This window comes from Paroedura picta, chromosome 7 (genome assembly GCF_049243985.1).
Source record: "Paroedura picta isolate Pp20150507F chromosome 7, Ppicta_v3.0, whole genome shotgun sequence".
In the NCBI taxonomy this organism is placed as follows: Eukaryota; Metazoa; Chordata; class Lepidosauria; order Squamata; family Gekkonidae; genus Paroedura; species Paroedura picta.
Genome location: NC_135375.1, coordinates 50,711,706 through 50,732,290, shown reverse-complemented (window position 1 = coordinate 50,732,290; position 20,585 = coordinate 50,711,706). Strand labels below are relative to the sequence as shown.

The window sequence follows — 20,585 nt, the reverse complement described above, 5'->3', positions numbered from 1 at the left end:
CCGACCGCGTGTCTGCCCAGGTGCATATAAGCAGGTAACCTGTGGGCGTGTACTGTGGGCGGGGATTAACCTATCAAACATATCAATGCATCAACCTCTGGTTCATAGAAAACAATAGAAAACACGTTCCAAGGGCGCCAATGATTTGACGATAACGCGTTGCTACGGGTTTTCCTGGGTTTTTTTAAAAAAAAGGGAACCCCGACAAGTCCGGCTTTAGGGTCGAGGTCAAAGGTGTGCCCGCAGTTTGATTGACGGGCACGGGAGGCCAGAAGCGCTAAAAAGGGACCTCCTTTGTAGCGAAAAGACGGAGAACCGGAAGCCTGTGGGTTACGAAAGTGACGAGAAGTGAAAGTGCTAAATTCCGCAAAAACCGCAGCTGTGCGTTACGGGCACAGCTAGTTACATTTCGCTAGTTGAAGTAGCGATTTCGCAAACAGCAACCAAATAGCAACTTTGAGCTCTGTGCGAAATGGCCCTCAGCTTTTATATGTAAACTAGAAATTAAGCCCACTGTAGAAGAAATACAGTGGGCACTAGAGAATGGGGCGGCAGACTGTAGAAAAAGAAGGAAGAAGAGGAAAGGAGGCATGGGAGCAAGAAAAAAGGGCAAGGGGTGGTTGAAGGGATGGGTAGAAGGGAGAAAGAAAGGAGGTAAAGGAGAAAGACAGGAAGTAAGTGAAAGGGAGAGACAGAGAGAAAGGAAGGAGATGGAGAAATAGAGGAAGTCGGGAAGTAAGAAGGAAGAAAGGAAGGCAGGCAGAGAGGTAGGTGAAAGGGGAGGGGACAGGGTGTGTGAAGGATGGGGGGAATCACGAGGGGGGGCGAATCAGGAGGGGGAGGTGGCAAGGGAAGAGGGGGTAGAGAAGAGTGTGTGCGTGGGTGTGTGAGGTGGGGGAAGGGTTGGGAGAGCACGGTGGGTGGGTGGCTGTGTGTGTGTGTTTGTGCACGTCTGTGGGGGCGGGGAAGCAGAGGTGGCGCGATGGGGGGGAGGCCAGGGTGTGTGTGTGTGTGCGTGTCTGTAGACATGGGGAAGCGGCAGTGGGGCAATCATGGGGGCAGCCAGGGGGGTCGGCTGGGGAGGCTGTGTGTGTCTGTGGGCACGGGGAAGCGGGCAGGGGGGTTTGGCTGGTGAGGCTGTGTGTTTGTGTGTGTCTCTGGGTGCGGGGAAGCGGCGGCGGCACGATAGGGGGGCGGCCAGGGGGGTTGTGTGTGTGCGTGTGTGTCTGGGTGAGGGGAAGTGGCAGTGGCCGCTTGTCCCTGAAGTGACACTCGGCTCCTGATTGGACCCTCAGAGTTTTTATCCCAGACAGAGCCTGCCCTTTCTCCTCCCCCTTAGGGCCTACTCTTTTATTTATTCCACTCTGCAGGAGTGGTTAAAGATAAGATTACCACCTCTGGATTGGGAAATACTTGGATATTTTGAATGAGGAGAGGAGAGCAAGGTTTGGGAAGGGGAGGGATTTCAATGGAGTATAATGCATAAAGCTGTCTCAAAGCATTCGGTTTCTCCAGTTGAACTGATCTCAATTGTATCGAGATTGTTTAAACCCCACGAGATCCCCACCCACCACCTGGAGACTGGCAACCATAGATATAAGTGACAGGACTTTTGAGAATTATCTCTTTGTCCAGAAGCACAGCTCACCACATACAACATTTCTGACTCTACCTTGAATTATGAGTTTTCATTTATTCCTTATTAATAGAATTTTAGAATGGCCACGAAATCACTTTATGGGAATATGTGCACACACTCTTGACTTTCTGAAAACAACTAAGTTTTGAGACAAGATCTCAGAGTGACAGGATCCATATTCCCCCCATTGTACTTACCTTTAGTTATCCAATGGAAGAAAAATCAAATAAAAGCATAGCTCCATTCATAATTGTAGGTAGTTATATTTAGCATTTCAGTAATTGCAGACTTGGCAGAATGCAGGTTACATGAACTGTAATCCAAAACTAAAAAGCTTTCAAACAATATAATAATTGTATATATATAAACAGAAAAGTTATAAAAATTAAATGGCATTTTAGTTATGTGCTTTGGCTGGGAAATCATCTACTGAATTATAACATAGTTCATTGTAAATTGTACATAAAACACAGCCTAAAGAATTTGTTGCCATGTTTCTCTTGAAGCTATATATATTTAAACATGCATACTATTGACAGGTCAAATTGGCACTAATGTCAATATGGGGAAATGACAAGGAAGTCATGAAAATCTGTCAAGAATAATATCTGGATTGTAAAATTTCAATATAGCTAATTATCAGCATGGCCACAGCTGCGAATGCTTAGAGCCAGAGACTGGAGTGGTGAACAGAAAGAGCTTTCTAAAAACCTAAGAAAATTCCAGCCCTGAAGTCTTGGATTCTATCTGTAAAAGGCAGGGGGAAGGAGTAAGGCCTTCCCAGGGCTATTTTGGGTTCTGAGGGAAGACTTATTGAGGCAGGCCCAGCAGTAACCACTGGACAACTTACTACAATGCAGCTTGCATGATTCATCTAGGAATGGCTGTTCAATAGCAGCCATTCCACAAAAGATAGCATGGTACGATTGTTAGAATTTCAGAATATGATCTGAGAGACCCAGGTTTGAATCCCCATCCATTCCTCTTAAATAAAATAGCAAGGCCACTGGAGGCCGTACCTGTCCGGGATCGGGGCCACAAAGCACCTGGCAATTGACCCCTCACCAGACTGCCTGGAGGCCGCAACAGTTGGGCGGCGCAAAGTGCCGCCCAACCTGCACCCACAATGATGTATGGGACTCTGGACAGGAGGATCCTGTACTTTTGAGAGATGGGGATGTGAGGTGGGACTGGCCAGAAATAGTGAGCCTGTCACCAGAATGAAAAATTACCTTCAGAAGAGTTGGTTCTTATACGCCGCTTTTCTCTACCAGGAGTATCACAGTGGCTTACAATTGCCTTCCCTTTCCTCGCCTCACAACAGATACCTTGTGAGGTGGGTGAGGCTGAGACAGCCCTGATATTATTGTTTGGCCAGAACAGCTTTATCAGGGCTGTAGCGAGCCCAAGGTCACCCAGCTGGCTGCATGTGGAGAAGGAATGGGGAATCAAACCTGGTTTGCCAGATTAGAAGTCAGCGCTCTTAACCACTATACCAAGGTGGCTCTCCAGAAAATACTGTGAGAAGCTTTAAAGATACATTAAGGCAGCAGTTCTCAACCTTTTAACCACCACGATCTCAACTTTGGTGGTGGCAGCAGCGGTGTGTGTCTACATGCGGCAGGCGCACATGTGTAGCGTGCACATGGGCATGGGCAGGCATGAGCGCAGGCGCACAACAATCAAGGCTCCGCCCGCAGCTGGCCACCACCACCCGCCTCTGTCCACAGCCGGCTGCCACCTCTGCCCACCTCCACCTGCCACCACCACCACCGCTGCCCCTTAACCCATGGCCAGCTGCCACCTCTGCCTGCCTCTGCCGCCTGCTACTTTGGGGCGCTGCCACCACTGTGGTAGCCAGCAACCTGGCAACTTAAGTGGGGTCACGACCGCTGGGTTGAGAATCACTGCTTTAAGTTATCTTTACCTCTGAATTTATGTCTTGCTCTTATAATCCAATATTCGAATAAAATTTTAGCTTGCATAGTTTGAATAGATGTTTCATAAAAAATGTTATAGACAGATTGCATTTGTTAGAAATATTTATTTCCGAAAAACAGGCACTTATATTCCATGTCACACATTTGAAGTGCCATACTCATTATAAAAGAGTGTGCTGAAACACTCCACGTTCTCCTGCCCATTGCCTTTTCTCCCTTGGGGGTTAGGTGGGGCAATCTGCATACCTTGCAGTGGCCTGTTAGGTACCATCCAGGCAGGCACTCCCAGAAAGAAACTGCAAATGTCTTAGAGCAGCTGCATGAGGCAGCACTGTATGCAGACAGGTAAGAACATGCTGATGCTGAGCAGCTCATTCTGGCATACATGCCTTCATTAGTAATGTGCGGGCCAAACCCTTTGAGGTCAATTAACAAATGAATTGCACTCATAGAACTTCCCAAGATGTATAGTTTTGTTCTACAGCTTCCTAACTTATATTCAGCATATTAAAACCACAACATCCAGAAGAATATACTGTCCATTTGTAGAAAATGTCTCATCCTTCACCAGGTGTGCCGCCAAGTCAGACCTCGTGCTGTCCCTTTTATTACTCTCAGCAAATTCTCACCATGATTTTTTTACAAGTACAAATAGGAATTACTATGGGTGAATCTTATGTTATTTTTTCCAGATAAATTTTTAATGTGTGTAATCAATTCACCTTTAGTTCAGCAGTGGAATAGGCTGCCTAAGGAGGTGGTGAGCTCCCCCTCACTGGCAGTCTTCAAGCAAAGGTTGGACACACTTTTCTTGGGTGCTTTAGGATGCTTAGGGCTGATCCTGCGTTGAACAGGGGGTTGGACTAGAAGGCCTGTATGGCCACTTCCAACGATATGATTCTATGAATCTATAATGGAAGGTAAAGGCAGACTCTTACTGCTGCTTGCTAATTTAAGATACCTATAGCTCAATCATGTAATTGTTCCATTACATACCGTTTGCTGCACAGATTTTATATCAAACATAATATTGTACTACTAAATTATCATAATTGGGTATCATAGGAGGATAATATCTGTTTCCCATAGCCATCTTCTGGTGGATAAAGGCAAGGATGCCAAGGTATTCCACTCCTGTAGTAAATATCTGAATGAAGAAATCAGGAGCAGTTACTTCTCCAAATAAAATTACCTATAATGTTGCTTCTTTCGGGGTTGAGTATTTAACTCAGCTATAGTATTGAACTGTTTTGTAGTATGGTTCAGTAACAATCCTGGGCAGGTCTACTCAGAATTATGTCAAACTAGTAATCAAGCCCGCTGTATGACTAATACAGCAGGTGCTAGGTACTTACTCTCTTGCAGGTACTGCGTGGCGGCGGCGGGGCCTCCCCCAGGCAGCGGTCTTTCGGCGGTGGCTCCCTCGGGCGGCGGCCTGACGCGGCGAGAGGTACTTCACGCCTCTCGCCACGTCAGGCTGCCGGGCAGGGAGCCCCCAGCAGCCGCGCCCTTGTGGGCGGCCTGACACATCGGAGGCGCTTCGCACCTCCGACGCGTCAGGCCGCTGGCAAAGGAGCAACTGCGAGCCGCGCTGTGTGTGGCTCGCAGTTGCTGTGGCTGGGAATCAGAGGGACCAATCGGCAGGTGCCTCGCGCCGGCCAATTGGTCTCTCCGATTGTCTGTCCGGAGGAAGGGTCCAATCTGGACCCTTCCTCATCCCAGACACATCCCGCCCCAGAACCCCTTACCGAATTATTTAGTCCGCGGCGCCCGTGGCGCTGCGGGCGGTGTTGTGATGTGGAGTATTAAAAGAATTAAGAGATCCAAATGGAGCAGACCTAATCTTAAAAATTAAGAAGAGCTTTTTTTGGTATGCGATTTACTACCAGTTTTGAGTGCAGACTTCTAATCTAGCATGCCAGGTTCAATTCTGCACTCCCCCACATGCAGCCAGCTGGTTGTCCACGGGCTTGCCACGGCACTGATAAAACTGTTCTGACCAAGCAGTAATATCAAGGCTTTCTCAGCCTCACCCACCTCACAGGGTGTCTGTTGTGGGGAGAGGAAAGGGAAGGCGACTGCAAGCCGCTTTGAGACTCCTTTGAGTAGAGAAAAGCAGCATATAAGGACCTCCTCCTCTTCCTCTTCTCCTCCTCCTCCCTTCCTTCTTCTAAGGAGTCTCAAAGCAGCTTACAGTCATCTACCCTTCTCCCTACAACAGACACCTGTGAGGTAGGTGAGGCTGAGATATGACTTGCCCAAGTTCACCCATCTAGCTGCATGTGGAGGAGTGGGGAGACTGAGTCCGCCACTCTTAACCACTACACCACATTGGAAAGTATTTCAGAGGAGAATACTTACGTGACTTTGCCAGGTTGATTGTTTTGATTTTGTATCTTGCAAGTGATTCTGTGCTTCATTTTCTTCATTTTTATTGTGCAGGGAGAGGATGTTTTGAAGGTAACTAATTCATAGGGTAGGTGTCTTGACAGCACTTAACACACACACAAACTTCATAGGTACAGTATCTCCTTACAGACTGCATTAGAGGCTGCCAGATTAGAGGCTGCCACTTTTTTAAAAAATAATTTTTATTAATACTGAAAAAGTTACATACAAATTACAGAACAACAAATACATATGGGGAGAATAATAGTAAGAAAGAACAACAGAAAAGAAAAATTAGTATCATGTAATTTAAAAAGACTCTACTTACAAAGAAAAGAATTATTAACCTTTTTTGCCCGTATATAAACTCTTGTTGTATCACAATATCAAATATCTCAAGATATTCCATAAAATATAGAGGCTGCCACTGTTAACCACTACACTAAGCTACGCTACACTACCATGAGACTCCCACAAGGCAAAATATGCACTATAGCAGCAAAATATACATCAAACAATACTAAAATTAATTTTTTGCAATTTTTTTCCAAACTATGCTATACTTTCAAGATGAGGAAATAATGATTTTTGGAGATATGAATGAAGTACTAGAACCCAAAAAAGGAATATTAAATGTGGAAAACTACCTAAAATGTATTTCATGAAAAAGCTGGAATTAGAAGCTCCCTGGAGTAGCGATCCCCAACCTGTGGGCAGCGGACCACATGTGGTCTGTCGACTAACTGGAGGTGGGCCATGAAGGACTCCTTCTCCCCCCCCCCAGTCCTTTACTTCAGTGGTCCCCAACCCGCGGGCCGCGGCCTGGTGCTGGGCCATGAAGGCCTTGGCGCCGCTGTAAAAAACTTCCCAGACCACAAGCTTGCAGCCTGGGAAGCTTCTTACTGCGGGGGGGGGGGAGGGAATCAGGGCCGCGACCGTGCATTGCGCATGCGCGGCCAGGCAGCGCATGTGTGCATGCGCGGGTGTGGCTGCACATGCGCAGCATGAGCGGGCGGGCAGTTGCCCTGCCGGTCCCCAGCCTCAAAAAGGTTGGGGACCACTGCTTTACTTCATCCCCCCCAGCCCTTTACAACACACTTCGGGTGTCATTGTCTCCCATCACTCCCAGATGGGACTATCTCGTTATAGAGAAACAAGCTCAGGGTTCCCATTGATTTGTCATTGTTATGAGTTAAAATTTCCATGAAAATAAAATGTTCCTTATGTTCATTGTTGTGGTGTGTCTGTCTCTTATTTTGAAGGGATGTTTAAACATTACCATAGTGATCAGAGAGCGTTAGGGCAGTGGTTGAGAGTAGAGGAGTAAACTACGCCCCCCCACCGGGCCTCAGTAAAATTGTCAAGCGTTAAGTGGTCCCCGGTGATAAAAAGGTTGGGGACCACTGCCCTGGAGGATCAAAGACTCATAGAACTGAGACTTTACCTTCTTTTCGGACAGACATCAAACATCAAAATATGTTAGACATCAAAAAGTTTGACAATGAATTTAGGAAAAGCAGAGATTCAATTAAAGATAGTTGCAAACCACAAATCCATAAAAAGTATACTTGCAATTAGTCAGAGAAACAAAAGAAGATGAAAATTAAATGAGGCTCTTAGTACAAGAAGATGCGATAAGGGAATAATGATTTGGAAGAGTTTTTAAAAATAAAAACACAGAGGGAATGTCTTTAACCACAATTTGGGAAGCTAGTAAAGCTTTTATCCAGGAACTCTATCCAGTAGCTGCTAAAAATAAGTGAAAAAGATCAGTACAAACTAATTAACAGCAGGGAAAAATTCAGAGATCAGAACAAGAACATAAAAACAATCTAAATAAAGACACTACTATAGATCAAACAATAAAACCAAGAATTGGAAGAGTTATAGAAAAATTTTTTTTCTAAAAGATGTTTTGAACACACACACAAACCTGGCAGATACCTGGCATATGGTCTCATGAAGGAAAGAGAAAAAAGGATAATAACAGCTGTAAAGAAAGGATATCAAATTACATATTATTATTATTATTACTGTTTGATTTATTGCCTGCCACTCTTGGACATGCCAGCTCATGGCGAGTTACATACAAAATTCAATACAATAATAAGATCCCCAATTTAAAACCTCTGTTAAAAAACTCATAAAATTTTAAGAAATACAAAACCATATGGTGGAAACAATAACAAACCCTCTTAACAGCCCCCACTAACAGCCAGGGTGGCTAGGGGAGGAGTGTGACAACCAGCATGTCGACAAATGGACCGGCGTGGGAGCATATCTTCTGGGGGGATCCCCATTTAATCAACTTCCAGCACCAGCCTCAACCATAGACCTGGCAGAAGAGCTCCATTTTGCAGGTCCTGCGGAAGACTAAAAGCTCTCCCAGGGCCCACAGCCCCTCCGGGACCAAAAAGGCTCTGGCCCTGGTTGAGGCCTGGCGGGAATGACCAGCAAGTTGGAACCTGCAGAGCGCAAAGCTGAAAAACAAATACAGGAACAAATCATCAGTGTTTTCTCAGGATTTATATAAAAAGAAGTCTGTTTCAGAAGAAAGAATAAGAGAATACTTAAAAGATATCCTGATTGCAAGGTCAGAACACTGAAAAATATTAAATCAAACAATCACAATGCAAACAATAAATAACATGAAGATGAATAAAGTAGCAGGACCTGACGGGCTGAACAGCAACACATTACAAACATCTTGAAGAAATATTAACATTACTGTTTTTAAAAGTTATGAATGATATAAAGGAGAAAAATGTAATGCCCGCAATATAGAAAGAGGCACATATATAATCATAATGCTAATGCATAAAGAGATAAGTTATGCTTCATTACCACAGTCTCATAGACCTATTTCTCTGCTGAATGTAAACTAAATTTTTTTGCCATAATAATAGCTGAAAGATTAAGAAAATACATATCAAATCTAATATACTCTGATCAAGCAGGTTTTGTACCAAATAAATACATGAAAGATAATTTACAATGAATGAGAAGAGGTAGAAAGAAGCATTTCTATTTCTAGATGCAGAGAAAGTGTTTGACAATTTAGCCTGATCTTTCTTATTGAATATTCTATAAAATATGAGCTTGGTCCTGTATTCTGGAATTGGATGCATAGAATGTATCTGAATCAACAAGTTAATATTTTAATTAATGGCAAATTAACAGAAACAATTTTAACTGAAACACATCAGGGATGTCCTTTATCGCCTTTGTTATTCAAATTATTATTAATATTATTCATATTATTATTATTAATTCAATTTATATCCCACTGGTCTTGAGACTGTCTTGTGGTGGGTTACAATCAATTAGTAAAAACCCCACAAAGATAAAATTAAACAATAAAAGCCCCACAGTTACTAAAATTTACCCAGTTGCAGAATAACCCTCACGCCTCCCTTCCCACTAACCCCCCCACAGTGCCTCAGGGAGGAATTCTAGGGGTGCCTGTCTTATCAGATGGAACCTAGATATTATAAATATCTATATCTAGATGATAGATAGATATGTACGGAGGGAGCCCCGATCACCCCGCCCTGGCCTCAATCAAAGACCTGATGGAAGAGCTCCATCCTGCAGGTCCTGTAGAACCACGAAAGCTCCTGCAAGGCCTTCAACTCTTCCAGGAGCTCGTTCCATCAGATTGGGGCCAGGACAGAAAAGGCCCTGGCCTTGGTTGAGGCCAGGCAAATCTCCTGGGGACCAGGAACCACCAACAGGTTAGTACCTGCAGAGTGCAAGGATCTGCAGAGAGCGTAAGGCGATAGACGGGTCCCTCAAGTGAGTCTCAGATCGTGAAAGGTCTTGAAAGTTAAGACCAGAACCTTGAATTTGAAAGTAACTCCAAAGGACATGGAGAAAACAGTTATAAACGACAAAGGAAAATGATGGAAATGTTAGGATATAGATAGAACCTTCTTTCATATATGGTATAATAAAGTAAGAAGATTATTCAAAGAAATATACCAAAAATGGAGAACATATTCAAATTTAAATTTCCAGGAATAGTTAACAGCAAGCTAACAAGGGTTCTGCCTAACAAATTAACCAAAGTTTTAGAAGAGATTAAAATACATGGTGACAGTGCCTAGCACTATTTACATAACAAAATAGAAATTATATGTTCAGAAGAATTTGGAAATAAACTTGCTGAATACGGAGTAATGGCAGAAAACAACCTACTTGAGAAACAGGTCTGTTATGAAAATTTGAGGAGAGATGGAGCATGTATTATGCATATTATGCTAGTAAGAGACCAATTCAGAATGAGATGCGGGCTAATATATTATATACAAATGTATGGTAATGATATAGAAGTAGAATTAAATCTGTTTTAAATGTAACATCTTGATCTGAAATATAATAGTTCCTTTGCAACTTGATATATTTTAATCTGTTAAGGATTCTAATAACTATGCAGAACTGGTGAAAATATGTAATACTGAATATGTAGTAATTATGAAACTATGAAGTCTAAAACTTAAACTACAATCATAACTATTGTATATTACTGGTAATACCTTAAAATTACAATGAAGGGAAAATATTTTCGGTCTAATACCTTTTGTGTTACATGAATGACAAACCCAATTATTTTGTATAACCCCTTTTTTCCTTTCTCTTTTTTTTGCTGTACCCCGCTGTCTTCTTAAATAAAATATAAAAACCAAAAGTCATGTGGTTTTCAATGGTGCTTACTCCCATGAAAGGACCCTGTAGACTGCAGCTGTAAGTGTATAGATTTCTGCCTTCAGACAGCAAAACTCACTCAGGTTGTGCTTTTTCACAACATGTACATGAATGAAACCTGCACTAAAAAAACAGAACTGTCTAGTGCAGCCTTTCTCTATGCTCATATATGGTTATATCACCCAATAAATGTTTAACAAATTAAAAAATACATTAAAAACAACTCCTGCCTATTCAGGAAACCCAGTAAAAAAAAATCCCAGAGTTTCACGAAACCCTGATTGAGAAAGCCTGGATGTAAACTGCATGGAGCTTTTATTTCAATCTCAGGTCGATTCAGTCCCTGCCGTCTACACAGAATGCAATTTCAGTTTTGATTTTGGGTGATTTAAATTTTCTTTCTGCAGAATGAAGGATTCATCCAGAGTGACCCTACCTTTATTGTGTGATATCTTAGAATACTTTTAATGCTCAATATTTTAAAAATCTGGATTGAGAAAGCAGGCTGTTTTGAATCTGGACCTTGCTCCGTGGTAGATAACCCCTGACTGGCCAAAGCTGGTCATGTGACAAGCTTGCCTTAAAGGAGAAGCCCCTAATTTGTCTCAACTTCTGTCGGTCTTATATTTTTTTCTCCTCCTCTGCCTTCTTCGATCCTCTCCCCCCCCTCTCCAAGAAAAGGAAGAGGCTCCCTACTTGGCTCCTCTCCCCCGCTTCAAGAAAAGAAAGAGGCTTGGATCCCCCCCCTTCTGAACCACCCTAACCTGTTTCAATGGGGAAGGGGGAAGAGGGAGACCCGAGTTCAAATCAATCTGAATTCAACAGGATTGACAATGGAATAAACAAAGTAAGTGCTGACTCTGCCCTGGTCTAGTGCCTTCACTCATACTATTCAAGAGTGAGAATGAGAAAGCACTTTCAAAGAAACAGTATTGTTCCTACAAAAATAATAAGAAAAGATGACTGTTTTTCCTAATACAAGAAAGTTTGGTTCAGTTACATGATATGACTGATGCAGGTGGGTAGCTGTGTTGGTCTATGGCAGCAGAACAATGTTAAAGTCCAGGGTCACCCTTAAGTCCCACAAAGTTTTATTTATGCAGGTGCTTTCAAGTGCATGCTCACTCTTTAGGGACATTGAAATGGAAGTGCGTGTAGGTAGAAGGTGAAGCTTAAATGGCAGTCTTAAAGATACCGCTGGATTTGAACTTTGTTATGATACCAACAGATTGTGAGGATTCCTTTCTAGCAGAGGCCTTTAATCTCCAGTAAGGCTGTGTTGATCTTTATGGTGCCACTGGACTCTGATTTGGGCCCATTCCTCACAGGTTAAATGTAGCAGGAGTGTGGCAAATTGTAAACGCTACTAATTTGCAGTTATGCACAACGTCGCACACAATCTGCCACACTCCTGAAAACGATCAGCAAAAAGCGCTTTGTTGTAGCGCTTAAAGGGAAATCCCAAAAAGTGGATTCACCCTCCGAAAAGCGCTACACTCTTGCAAGCAATCTGCAACAGTTCCAAAAAAGACCTGTGCGTTCCCATTGTTGCAGTTTCAGCAAAGTCCCTCCCCCTGGCTCTCTCCTCTGAACTTCCGGCGAAGCGATCGCCATTTTTTTTCTTGGAGCGAGCGGAGAGCAACGAACCGGCGAGCCTTCATTCACCCAGCGAGACTTCTCCGGCTGCAGTCCCTCCACAGAGCTGCTTTAAGTCACCAAGCACAACACAGCCCCGTTTGCAAGTTCCCTTTATTTTCGGCCAAAAATCGCGCCCGTGCACGGGGGGGGGGGATTTTTTTTTTACTCGGGGGAGTGTGGCAATGATGAATTGCCAGCTCATACACCACCTGCCAGCTAGATGGGTCTCTCCGTTGCAATGAATCAACACAGAATTCAACTACAAAGGCAGGTATGCATAACACCGAATTCGACTATTTTAAATTCCAGAATTGCTTAGTGTAAACAATTGGCCACACTGATTCTTGTGCGGAATGGGCCTTGGTTTTGTTACTCAGTAAGGTTGTAAACCTAAAAACTGCACTGCCCATTAAAGCATTAAGGTCAATAAAGACCCATTAGTTCAAATGGGAAAAGGTTCAAAATGCATTTAGCTCTCCAGTGGAACTCAGTGTCTCTGAAAAGCTGACGGACCCATTTCCTAGGCCAGAATGAAACGCAGCCTTGCACAGATCGCATTCATTTCCACGAAGCAAAGGTAGGGCACGTTCCTAGAAAAGCATGTAAGTAATCAAACAATACAAAAGTGGGGGGCAAACAACAAATGCTATAAACTCAGGATTTTAAGAGCCTCACGCGATTTCTAAAAGTGTTTTTAATGAGGAAACGCCCACTGCATGGCATGTCTCTATTAAGCACAACAACAACAAAAACCAACCAACAAAAACCAAAAAGCTAACCCCCCCCCCCCCCGGTTAGTCTGCCTTAAACCGTTCTTTCCCCGAGCGATATGCAGACTCGGCAGGACCCTTCTTCTTAGCCAGTTGCAGCCAGGCCCAGTTCTCGGGAAACGACCAGCAGGGGTCGCTACTGTGCCAGCGCAGCCGCGCTACCTCCGGAGCCGGTGCTGCTTAGGGCAGCAGGAGGTGAAAGGTTGGTAGGAGCAGAAAGGAGGAGGGAAAGGAAGGGCGGCGACGCCGGCTGGCGGGGCGGCAGAGCTACACACGCACCCGGCGGACGTGGCCCGCGGCTGGGCAAGGAGCCGCCGTGCCGCGAGGGCGACGTGGTAGCTCCTCCGAGCCTTTGCACAGCGGCGGCGGTGGCGACCATCAGAGCGACTCTGCCGGCCGCGGGGCTTGGCGCCTTGCCCTCCGTCCTCGGCCGTGCCGGTTGGGGAGGACTAGGCAGCGGCGCCTCAGCTGAGCCGCGAGGGAGCGCCAGGCGAGGGGACGATGCTGCTCTCTGGGCTGCTGCGCTGCTTCTGCGGGGTCGGGCGCTGAGCGGTCCCCGCGCCTCCGTCGGGGCAGGTGGCGCGTCTGGTGCGCGCGTGGGGCGCCAACCTCGCTCTCGAGCCCGTTTGCTGGGAAGTTTGGGGCGTGAAAGGAGCCCTGCACTTCCTCGACCGGAGGGAGGCGTCCCGGAGTGACTCGAGGGAAAGCCTCTCCGGGAGCTGCGCTGGGTTGCCCTCCTGGCTGCACGCGGGAAAGGTGGCAGGAGAGAGCGAGGACTACCCGCCCCCTGAGAGGGCTCCGCTTGGTGCAGGTACTGACTCGGGACTGAGCCCTTTCCTTCAAACAATGGTGCGGAAGGCTTCTCTTTAGCCCTCTGCCTTCCTGATCTTCTTTGGACACCAAAGAGCACTCCCCGGAGGGGAGGGGAGTAAATCATTAACCCGAGAAAAATGGCTCGGGTCAGCCCGTCCGGGGCGGGGGTCGGGGTGGGGGTAGTTTGTATGCTGAGGAGACGGCAATGGAAATACAGCCCATAGGTGCTTTTCCTCGAGTTTTTCGAGGCTGAAGCCTGATTCACTGTAGGCCTTGAGTGAGACTATGTTTCTGCCTGAGAGTGGATTGCACTGCTCGGAAGGGAGTTTTGCCTTGTGTCTGAAAGATTTTTGGGCTCCAAATGTCTGTGGCTTCTTATGGCTGAACAGAGAAACCTGGAAGATTGCATGGTCATCGCCTCGGCTCCTGTCTGAATGAACCAAGTATAGTGTGAATGCCTGCTTGCTAGCCCACCCTCAAATAATCCCTTTGAGAATTTATATGGCCCCCCTCAGTTCTGCAACCATCTAAGCTCCTTATAAAGAAGAGGCAGCCTGAAGTTTGAATAAATAAAATAGGGTTGACTTTAATTTTAATTATGACTCTAAGAGTTGCAAAACCCATTTAACAACAGCTGTATATTTTAAAATTTTTGTAAGCTGCCCTGAGTCTTCAGCAAAGGGCAGGGTATAAATATAAAAATAAATAAATGAATATTTCTACTGTCAGTAGCTAATTTATTTTTTCACCTTTTTTTCTTTGCACCTGCAGGGCAGTGAAAGAGAGACCTTCAAGCGATGTTGCCAGATGTCTGAAGATTATTCCTGTATTGTTTAGCTCAATCCATTATTAACAGCTGGAGCCACTTCACAAGGTCAAAGAATAATTTGCTCTGTTCAGCTTCCTTGATCAGGGTTGCTGAGCCAAATAAATTATTGTTTGTCGGTGCTGTGTTAAGCACTCTCTGGGTTTCCCTTATTCCTGGGCTTGGAGTTGCCTTCATCTCTTATTCCCATTTGCCTTCCGACATCAAAGCACGGAAACAGCCATGGGCTGTTTCTGTGCAGTCCCGGAGGAATTCTATTGTGAAGTTCTGCTTCTGGATGAATCCAAATTGACCTTAACCACCCAGCAGCAGGGGATAAAGGTAAGTGTGCAGCCTGTTCTGTTTTCACTGGGGTTACCCAGGCGCTTGTCAATAGTGCTTGAACTGCTTTGTCTGGCATTGAGCAATAGGGGGCAAATCTGCTTGGAAGCACTGTTCAGAAGGAGTGCATGAGAGAGCACTCGTATCAAAACAGACTTGCATCTAATTACCAGGAAACGGCAGTGTCAAGAGGCATTTGACTTCGCATCACATTTCATTACCTGAAAAGTAGTTGAAATGGATCCTAGAAACAAACTCTCAGTCACTTCACGTTACATAAGTCTGTGTAAGTGGTGCAGTATCTTTTGTAAACTTTGTGTTCTCGGTGGTTTCTTTGCATTTGTAATATATTTTGAGCTATAATCTTCAGGTATTTATTTATTTAATTATAATTTTATTTTTATGCCACCTCTCACACCAGCAAACTCAGAGCAGCACAAAATATATAGTAACATTAAAACCATCTTAAAATATAAAACTGTTTAAAATTCTTTACATACTAATTAATGCTTCCAGAGCTCCCCTGTCTTCTATTCATCTTATCTCCAGGCATGATGGAATTCCACAGGCATGGGGAAACTGAGGTGGCATGGAAAAAATAGGAGCAGGAAGGGAGGCCCATAGTTGTTCTTCATTCATCCTGGCCTCAACCATGAGCCTGGTGGAGCAGAGCTGTTTTATTGGCTGTGCAGAACTTTGTTAGTTCTGTCAGGGCCCAGATGTCTACTGGCAACTCATTCCAGCAGGATGAGCCAGGGCTGAAAAGACCAGTCAGATTTCTCTGGGGTCAGATATCTCCAGGAAGTTGGTATTGGCAGAGCTTAATGCTTGTCTGGAGAGGCAATCCTGAAGGTACGCAGGGCCCAGGCCATGTAAGGCTTTGATAAGTGTTGTGAGCCTGATATTATACAACAAAAACAGCTCTTTTAAAATACGTCCAAGAGCAGTTGTGTATTTATACTTGCTAAAGAAGCAAGCTTTATAGAGATACTCAGCAGTTCAGTCCACAAAGGGACCAGCCTCTTTTAAGCGCATTCCTTCTAATGTCAATAAGAAAGGTATATAGTCAACATGTCCTTTATATTTCTGTTGGGATCAGTAGGCTATAAGGGTGTTCACCACTGGGTGAGACTGTGTCCTCAGTTTTTCAAATCTTTATCAAAATAATTAAAATATTGCTTATGGATGCAAATATGCAAAGGCTTTTGAAGGAAACATCTGCAGGCAGGGGTGCTGTAAATGAGCATTATGACCTGGGTGATTTTTCCAATTTGGGGAAGACGACAATGATCAGAAATCTTTGTGCTAGATTTTGTTTCAGTGGTATTTTACTGATTAATCCTTTTCCTTGTTACTCAAGATGGATTACAATTCTGAAATAAACCCAAGTAAAACAATAAAACCTCACACATGCTGGGTCACGAGCGCATGACTGTACTCACAGGCAGACATATATCAGGCAAATGCACCTTAAGCTCTTATTTGCTTGGGGCTGCAATAGAGGAGATGGAGGCTCTGACATGTGGAGTCAGAGAAAAGGGGAGAAAGGCCCCGTCCAGCCATTACCATTGGCAAAGCTCTCTGCTCCCTTGCAGCAATGAGAGAATGAGCACTTGATGTATATCCAATGATGCACTCTGAGTCCAATTATGTGTCAACTTTTCTACCATTGAGAAACGTCTGAAACATTCTTCAGACTTCAAGAAGCCCCAGAATGTGGTTGGGAAGCACAGCTGTGTATATGCCCACTCAGGCCCCCTCCACTTCCCACCCCTTCCAGGCCCCCTCACAGGCCATTTTGGGGTGTGTGTGTTACATGACCATATATGGTCATATCACCTGATAAATGTTTAAGAAATTTTAAAACTATATAAACATTAATTAACTCCCAACCATTTAGGAAACTCTTCCAGGCCTTCAAAAAACCCCAGAGTTTTATAAAACCCTGGCTGAGAAAGCCTGTGATAGGATATAGGGTAATTGCATCCTCAGTCCCTAAGATAGCTGAATCCTAGGACTTGAATTGAACCCAGAAACAAACTGACAGCCAATATAGCTATTTAAAAATAGACAAGATGTGTTCCTAGTGGGTTATCCCTGGCAATAATTGGGCTGCTACATTTTGGGGCTGTCCTCGGAGCCCGACGTAGGGCACATCACAGTAGCTCAAGTGTGAAGTTGCAGAATCATGGATTAACATGGCCTGATCAGCTAAGTAGTAGTACCATTGGCAAACCTGGTGCAGCTTATAAGAGGCACTTTTAATCACTGTGCCAGCCTGATTTTCAAACAGAAAAGGGGGATCCATGAATGCTTACAGCAGTGGTTCTCAACCTTCCTAATGCCGTGACCCTTTAATACAGTTCCTCATGTTGCAGTGACCCCAGCCATAAAATTATGCAAGTGTTCTTTCACAGAAATTAAACTGAAACTGACCAATGGCGTGAAGATCCATTGTTCATGATTGCATATACATTGGTTTTTTCCAGGGTTTCTCAGTTCAGTTCTGCCTCTTGTCCTGCTGAGCTGTGCCACCACCTGGAGCGCCTGGCAGGAGATTGCGCTGTGCTGGAGGCACTGCTGGAGCGGCTGGTGGCCAAGCGCGGACTTCAGCAGGAGGAGTGGCAACAGTATCAGTGCCCCCCCCAGACAAGCTGCTTGCCCTGTTGTGACCCTTGTTCAATCCCCAAAGGGTTCCTGACCCCCAGGTTGAGAAGCACTGGCTTACAGGATCTTAAAATGCTCTTCAAATGATAGAATCATAGAATCATACAATCATAGAGTTGGAAGGGGCCATACAGGCCATCTAGTCCAACTCTGTTGAATAGCTCTGTTCCATCCAAAGCAAGTGGATCTTGTCCCTCCAAATCATCAGATTTTGCAATAAGCATTACCTCTGTCTTGTTTGCAGTTTCAATTTATTCTGCTTTGACCATTGCCTCAAAGCACTGGTTCAGAACTGAGCCCAACACATCTGGAATCTAGACAAGAGCCGTAGAGCTGGGTGTCATCTGCACATTGATGACGTTGAAACCCAAAGTTCCAGGCAATCTCTACCATACTAGTGAAGAGCAGGGTAACAATGGAACCCTGAAGCATTCTATAAGAAAGGCTTCAAACCATAGACTCCCTGTCCCGTGTAAGCCTATATGAGCTTCAAACACATACTGTTTTATGGAACAGCAGCCTGACAGGGCCAAAGTAGTTTTATCATCTTGTCCATTTATGTAAAGTTTTAAACATGAATGTTTCTGGAATAGAATGGATATATAAAGCAGTAGTCTTGAGAGTAAGCCTCCCTGAATGTAGTGTAGCTTACTTCTGAGGAGATGAGCATTATCACGGCTGTAGGAACCCTCTCTATGGATGTGTGCGTTGTCTTCCTCTGGCTTTCTAGAAGATGTGTAGTTTAGAGTAGACTGCCCTCTACCTCGTAAAAATAACATATTTATGTTTAATAGTGAAGTTGTTCTGCTGGAGATCTTTCTGTCATGATTGCCTCTTCATGAATTCACTTCATGAACTTGCTCATTAGTGTAATCCTGCCTGAAACAAAAAACTGTCTGTAACAATTAGAGAACTTTGATTTTAGTTTAAATAGAAGATGGATTTACAACCTGACTTTAAGTATATTTACTGTGAAGATAGCTTTATTGATTTCAGTGAGACTTCATTTCCAATGACATTTCCTTAGGACTGGAATCCAAGTGAGTAATGTGTGATCTCCAGTCTCTTGTGTGCAGTTAGTTGTGTCTGAAGGCAACAGATGTTTCAGATGATATCGTGTATTTATTACCCACAGTGTAATATTGGCTTTCTAAACCAGCCCTGGAAAAGTTTCCCAAATGGGTGGGAGTTAATTATTTTTTAAAATATATTTTAAACATTTGTTAAACGTTGATTGTGTGATATGACCATATATAGTCATGTTGACTTGTTCAGTGGCCAATGATGAGCCTGGAGGGGATGGGAAGAGGAAGGACCCAGGGGGGCATGTACACAGCTATTCTTCCCAACCATATTCTGCACAATCACACCACTTATGTGGTTTCTCGGAGGCTGAAGAATGTTTCAGGGTCTGCTTAATGATAAAAAGTTGAGAAAAGCTGGTGTAATATGTGAATAAAACTTTTTACAGGCATGTGGATCATATGGTGGGGGTCCAGAACTGGCTGTGATTCCTAGCTGAGCTAATGCACAATCAGGCCACAATTGTTTTGAGGTGATTTAACTTTTGAGGTGACTAAATTTTAACTTATATGCTTCAGAAAATTCAATGCAGTGGTGGACTCATTAGTATAGAAAAACATTTTAGGGCTAATCAATGTAGAGGTGTGAATGAAACTTGCTTTATATTGTTTTTGTCCTATTTGTATTTTGAATGTAGTGCTATAGCTGTGTACTGTAAAGTGAGATTTAATTCAGAGAATTTACATGAGAAGTGTATAAAAGAATGCAGTAATTTATTTTAAATTAATACCTGGGGGATAAATTGTAATGAGTGTGTCACATGGAAATGTCAGAAAAAAGACATAATCCCTGCAGCATAATAAAAATTTAAACAAGAAGGAACATCCAGACAAATAATAGGTTTTCAACATTATATACACTACAGATAGTTTACAAGTTGGTTATTAATTGTTGGGATATTGTCACTTTGCAAACACTGTTAGTTTTATCTTTCATATATGTAAATATTTCAGATAGCAGGATCATGGCAGGTTGAGCAGTTTGGCTGGGGGTGTGTATGTGTGCTGCCACTGTCGCCGCTCTTCCTGAAAGTGCCTGCCAATTTAGAAGCAATTTAGAAGCAATTTATATACAATCATGAACAATGGATCTTCACATCATTGGTCAGTTTCAGTTTAATTTGCAGTTTAATTTCTGCAAAAGAAGAACTTACATAACTTTATGGTTGTGGGTCACCACAACATGATGAACTGTATTAATCTGTACAGCCAGTTTGGTGTAGTGGTTAGGAGTGTGGACTTCTAATCTGGCATGCCAGATTCGATTCTGTGCTCCCCCACATGCAGCCAGCTGGGTGACCTTGGGCTCGCCACGGCACTGATAAAACTGTTCTGACCGAGCAGTGATATCAGGGCTCTCTCAGCCTCACCCACCCCACAGGGTGTCTGTTGTGGGGAGGGGAATGGGAAGGCAACTGTAAGCCACTTTGAGCCTCCTTCGGGTAGGGAAAAGCGGGATATAAGAACCAACTCTTCTTCTTCTATTAAAGGGTTGCGGCATTAGGAAGGTTGAGGAGCACTCTCCTAGACTGATCTGAGTACTGTTCATTCAGAAAACACTTGGGTCCTGAGAGATGTATTAGAAGAGGAGAATGTGCAGGCATATAAGAACACAGTTTTTGGTTGTTAGATTTGAGTGCTCTGATGACCCAAGAAAGGGTGCAGTGATTTTCAGAATTAGGTCAGCCAGTTCGACAATACCTAGCCATGCAGGGCAGGTTCTAAGGGAGGAGCTGTTAAGCAGAGAAATGAGCAAGTGTAAAGAAGGTCTGTCAGGATTTGTTCTATTTCTTAGAC

At 44.0% G+C, this 20,585-nt stretch overlaps 1 protein-coding gene across 4 annotated transcripts in view; it reads left to right on the top strand.

Moving 5' to 3' along the window:
• Positions 1-13,240: 13,240 nt before the first annotated feature.
• The window catches only part of EPB41L4A (erythrocyte membrane protein band 4.1 like 4A), a 99,924-nt gene continuing 92,579 nt past the window's right edge, over positions 13,241-20,585 (top strand). Inside the window, exons 1-2 of one of the 4 annotated variants that reach the window (XM_077347777.1) lie at positions 13,241-13,890; positions 14,664-15,039. In XM_077347777.1, the coding sequence (XP_077203892.1) occupies positions 14,941-15,039 (99 nt within the window). In that variant the 5' untranslated portion in view covers positions 13,241-13,890; positions 14,664-14,940. The remainder of the gene's footprint in view (positions 13,891-14,663; positions 15,040-20,585) is intronic. The other 3 variants (XM_077347776.1, XM_077347774.1, XM_077347775.1) reach the window with 3 other exon arrangements.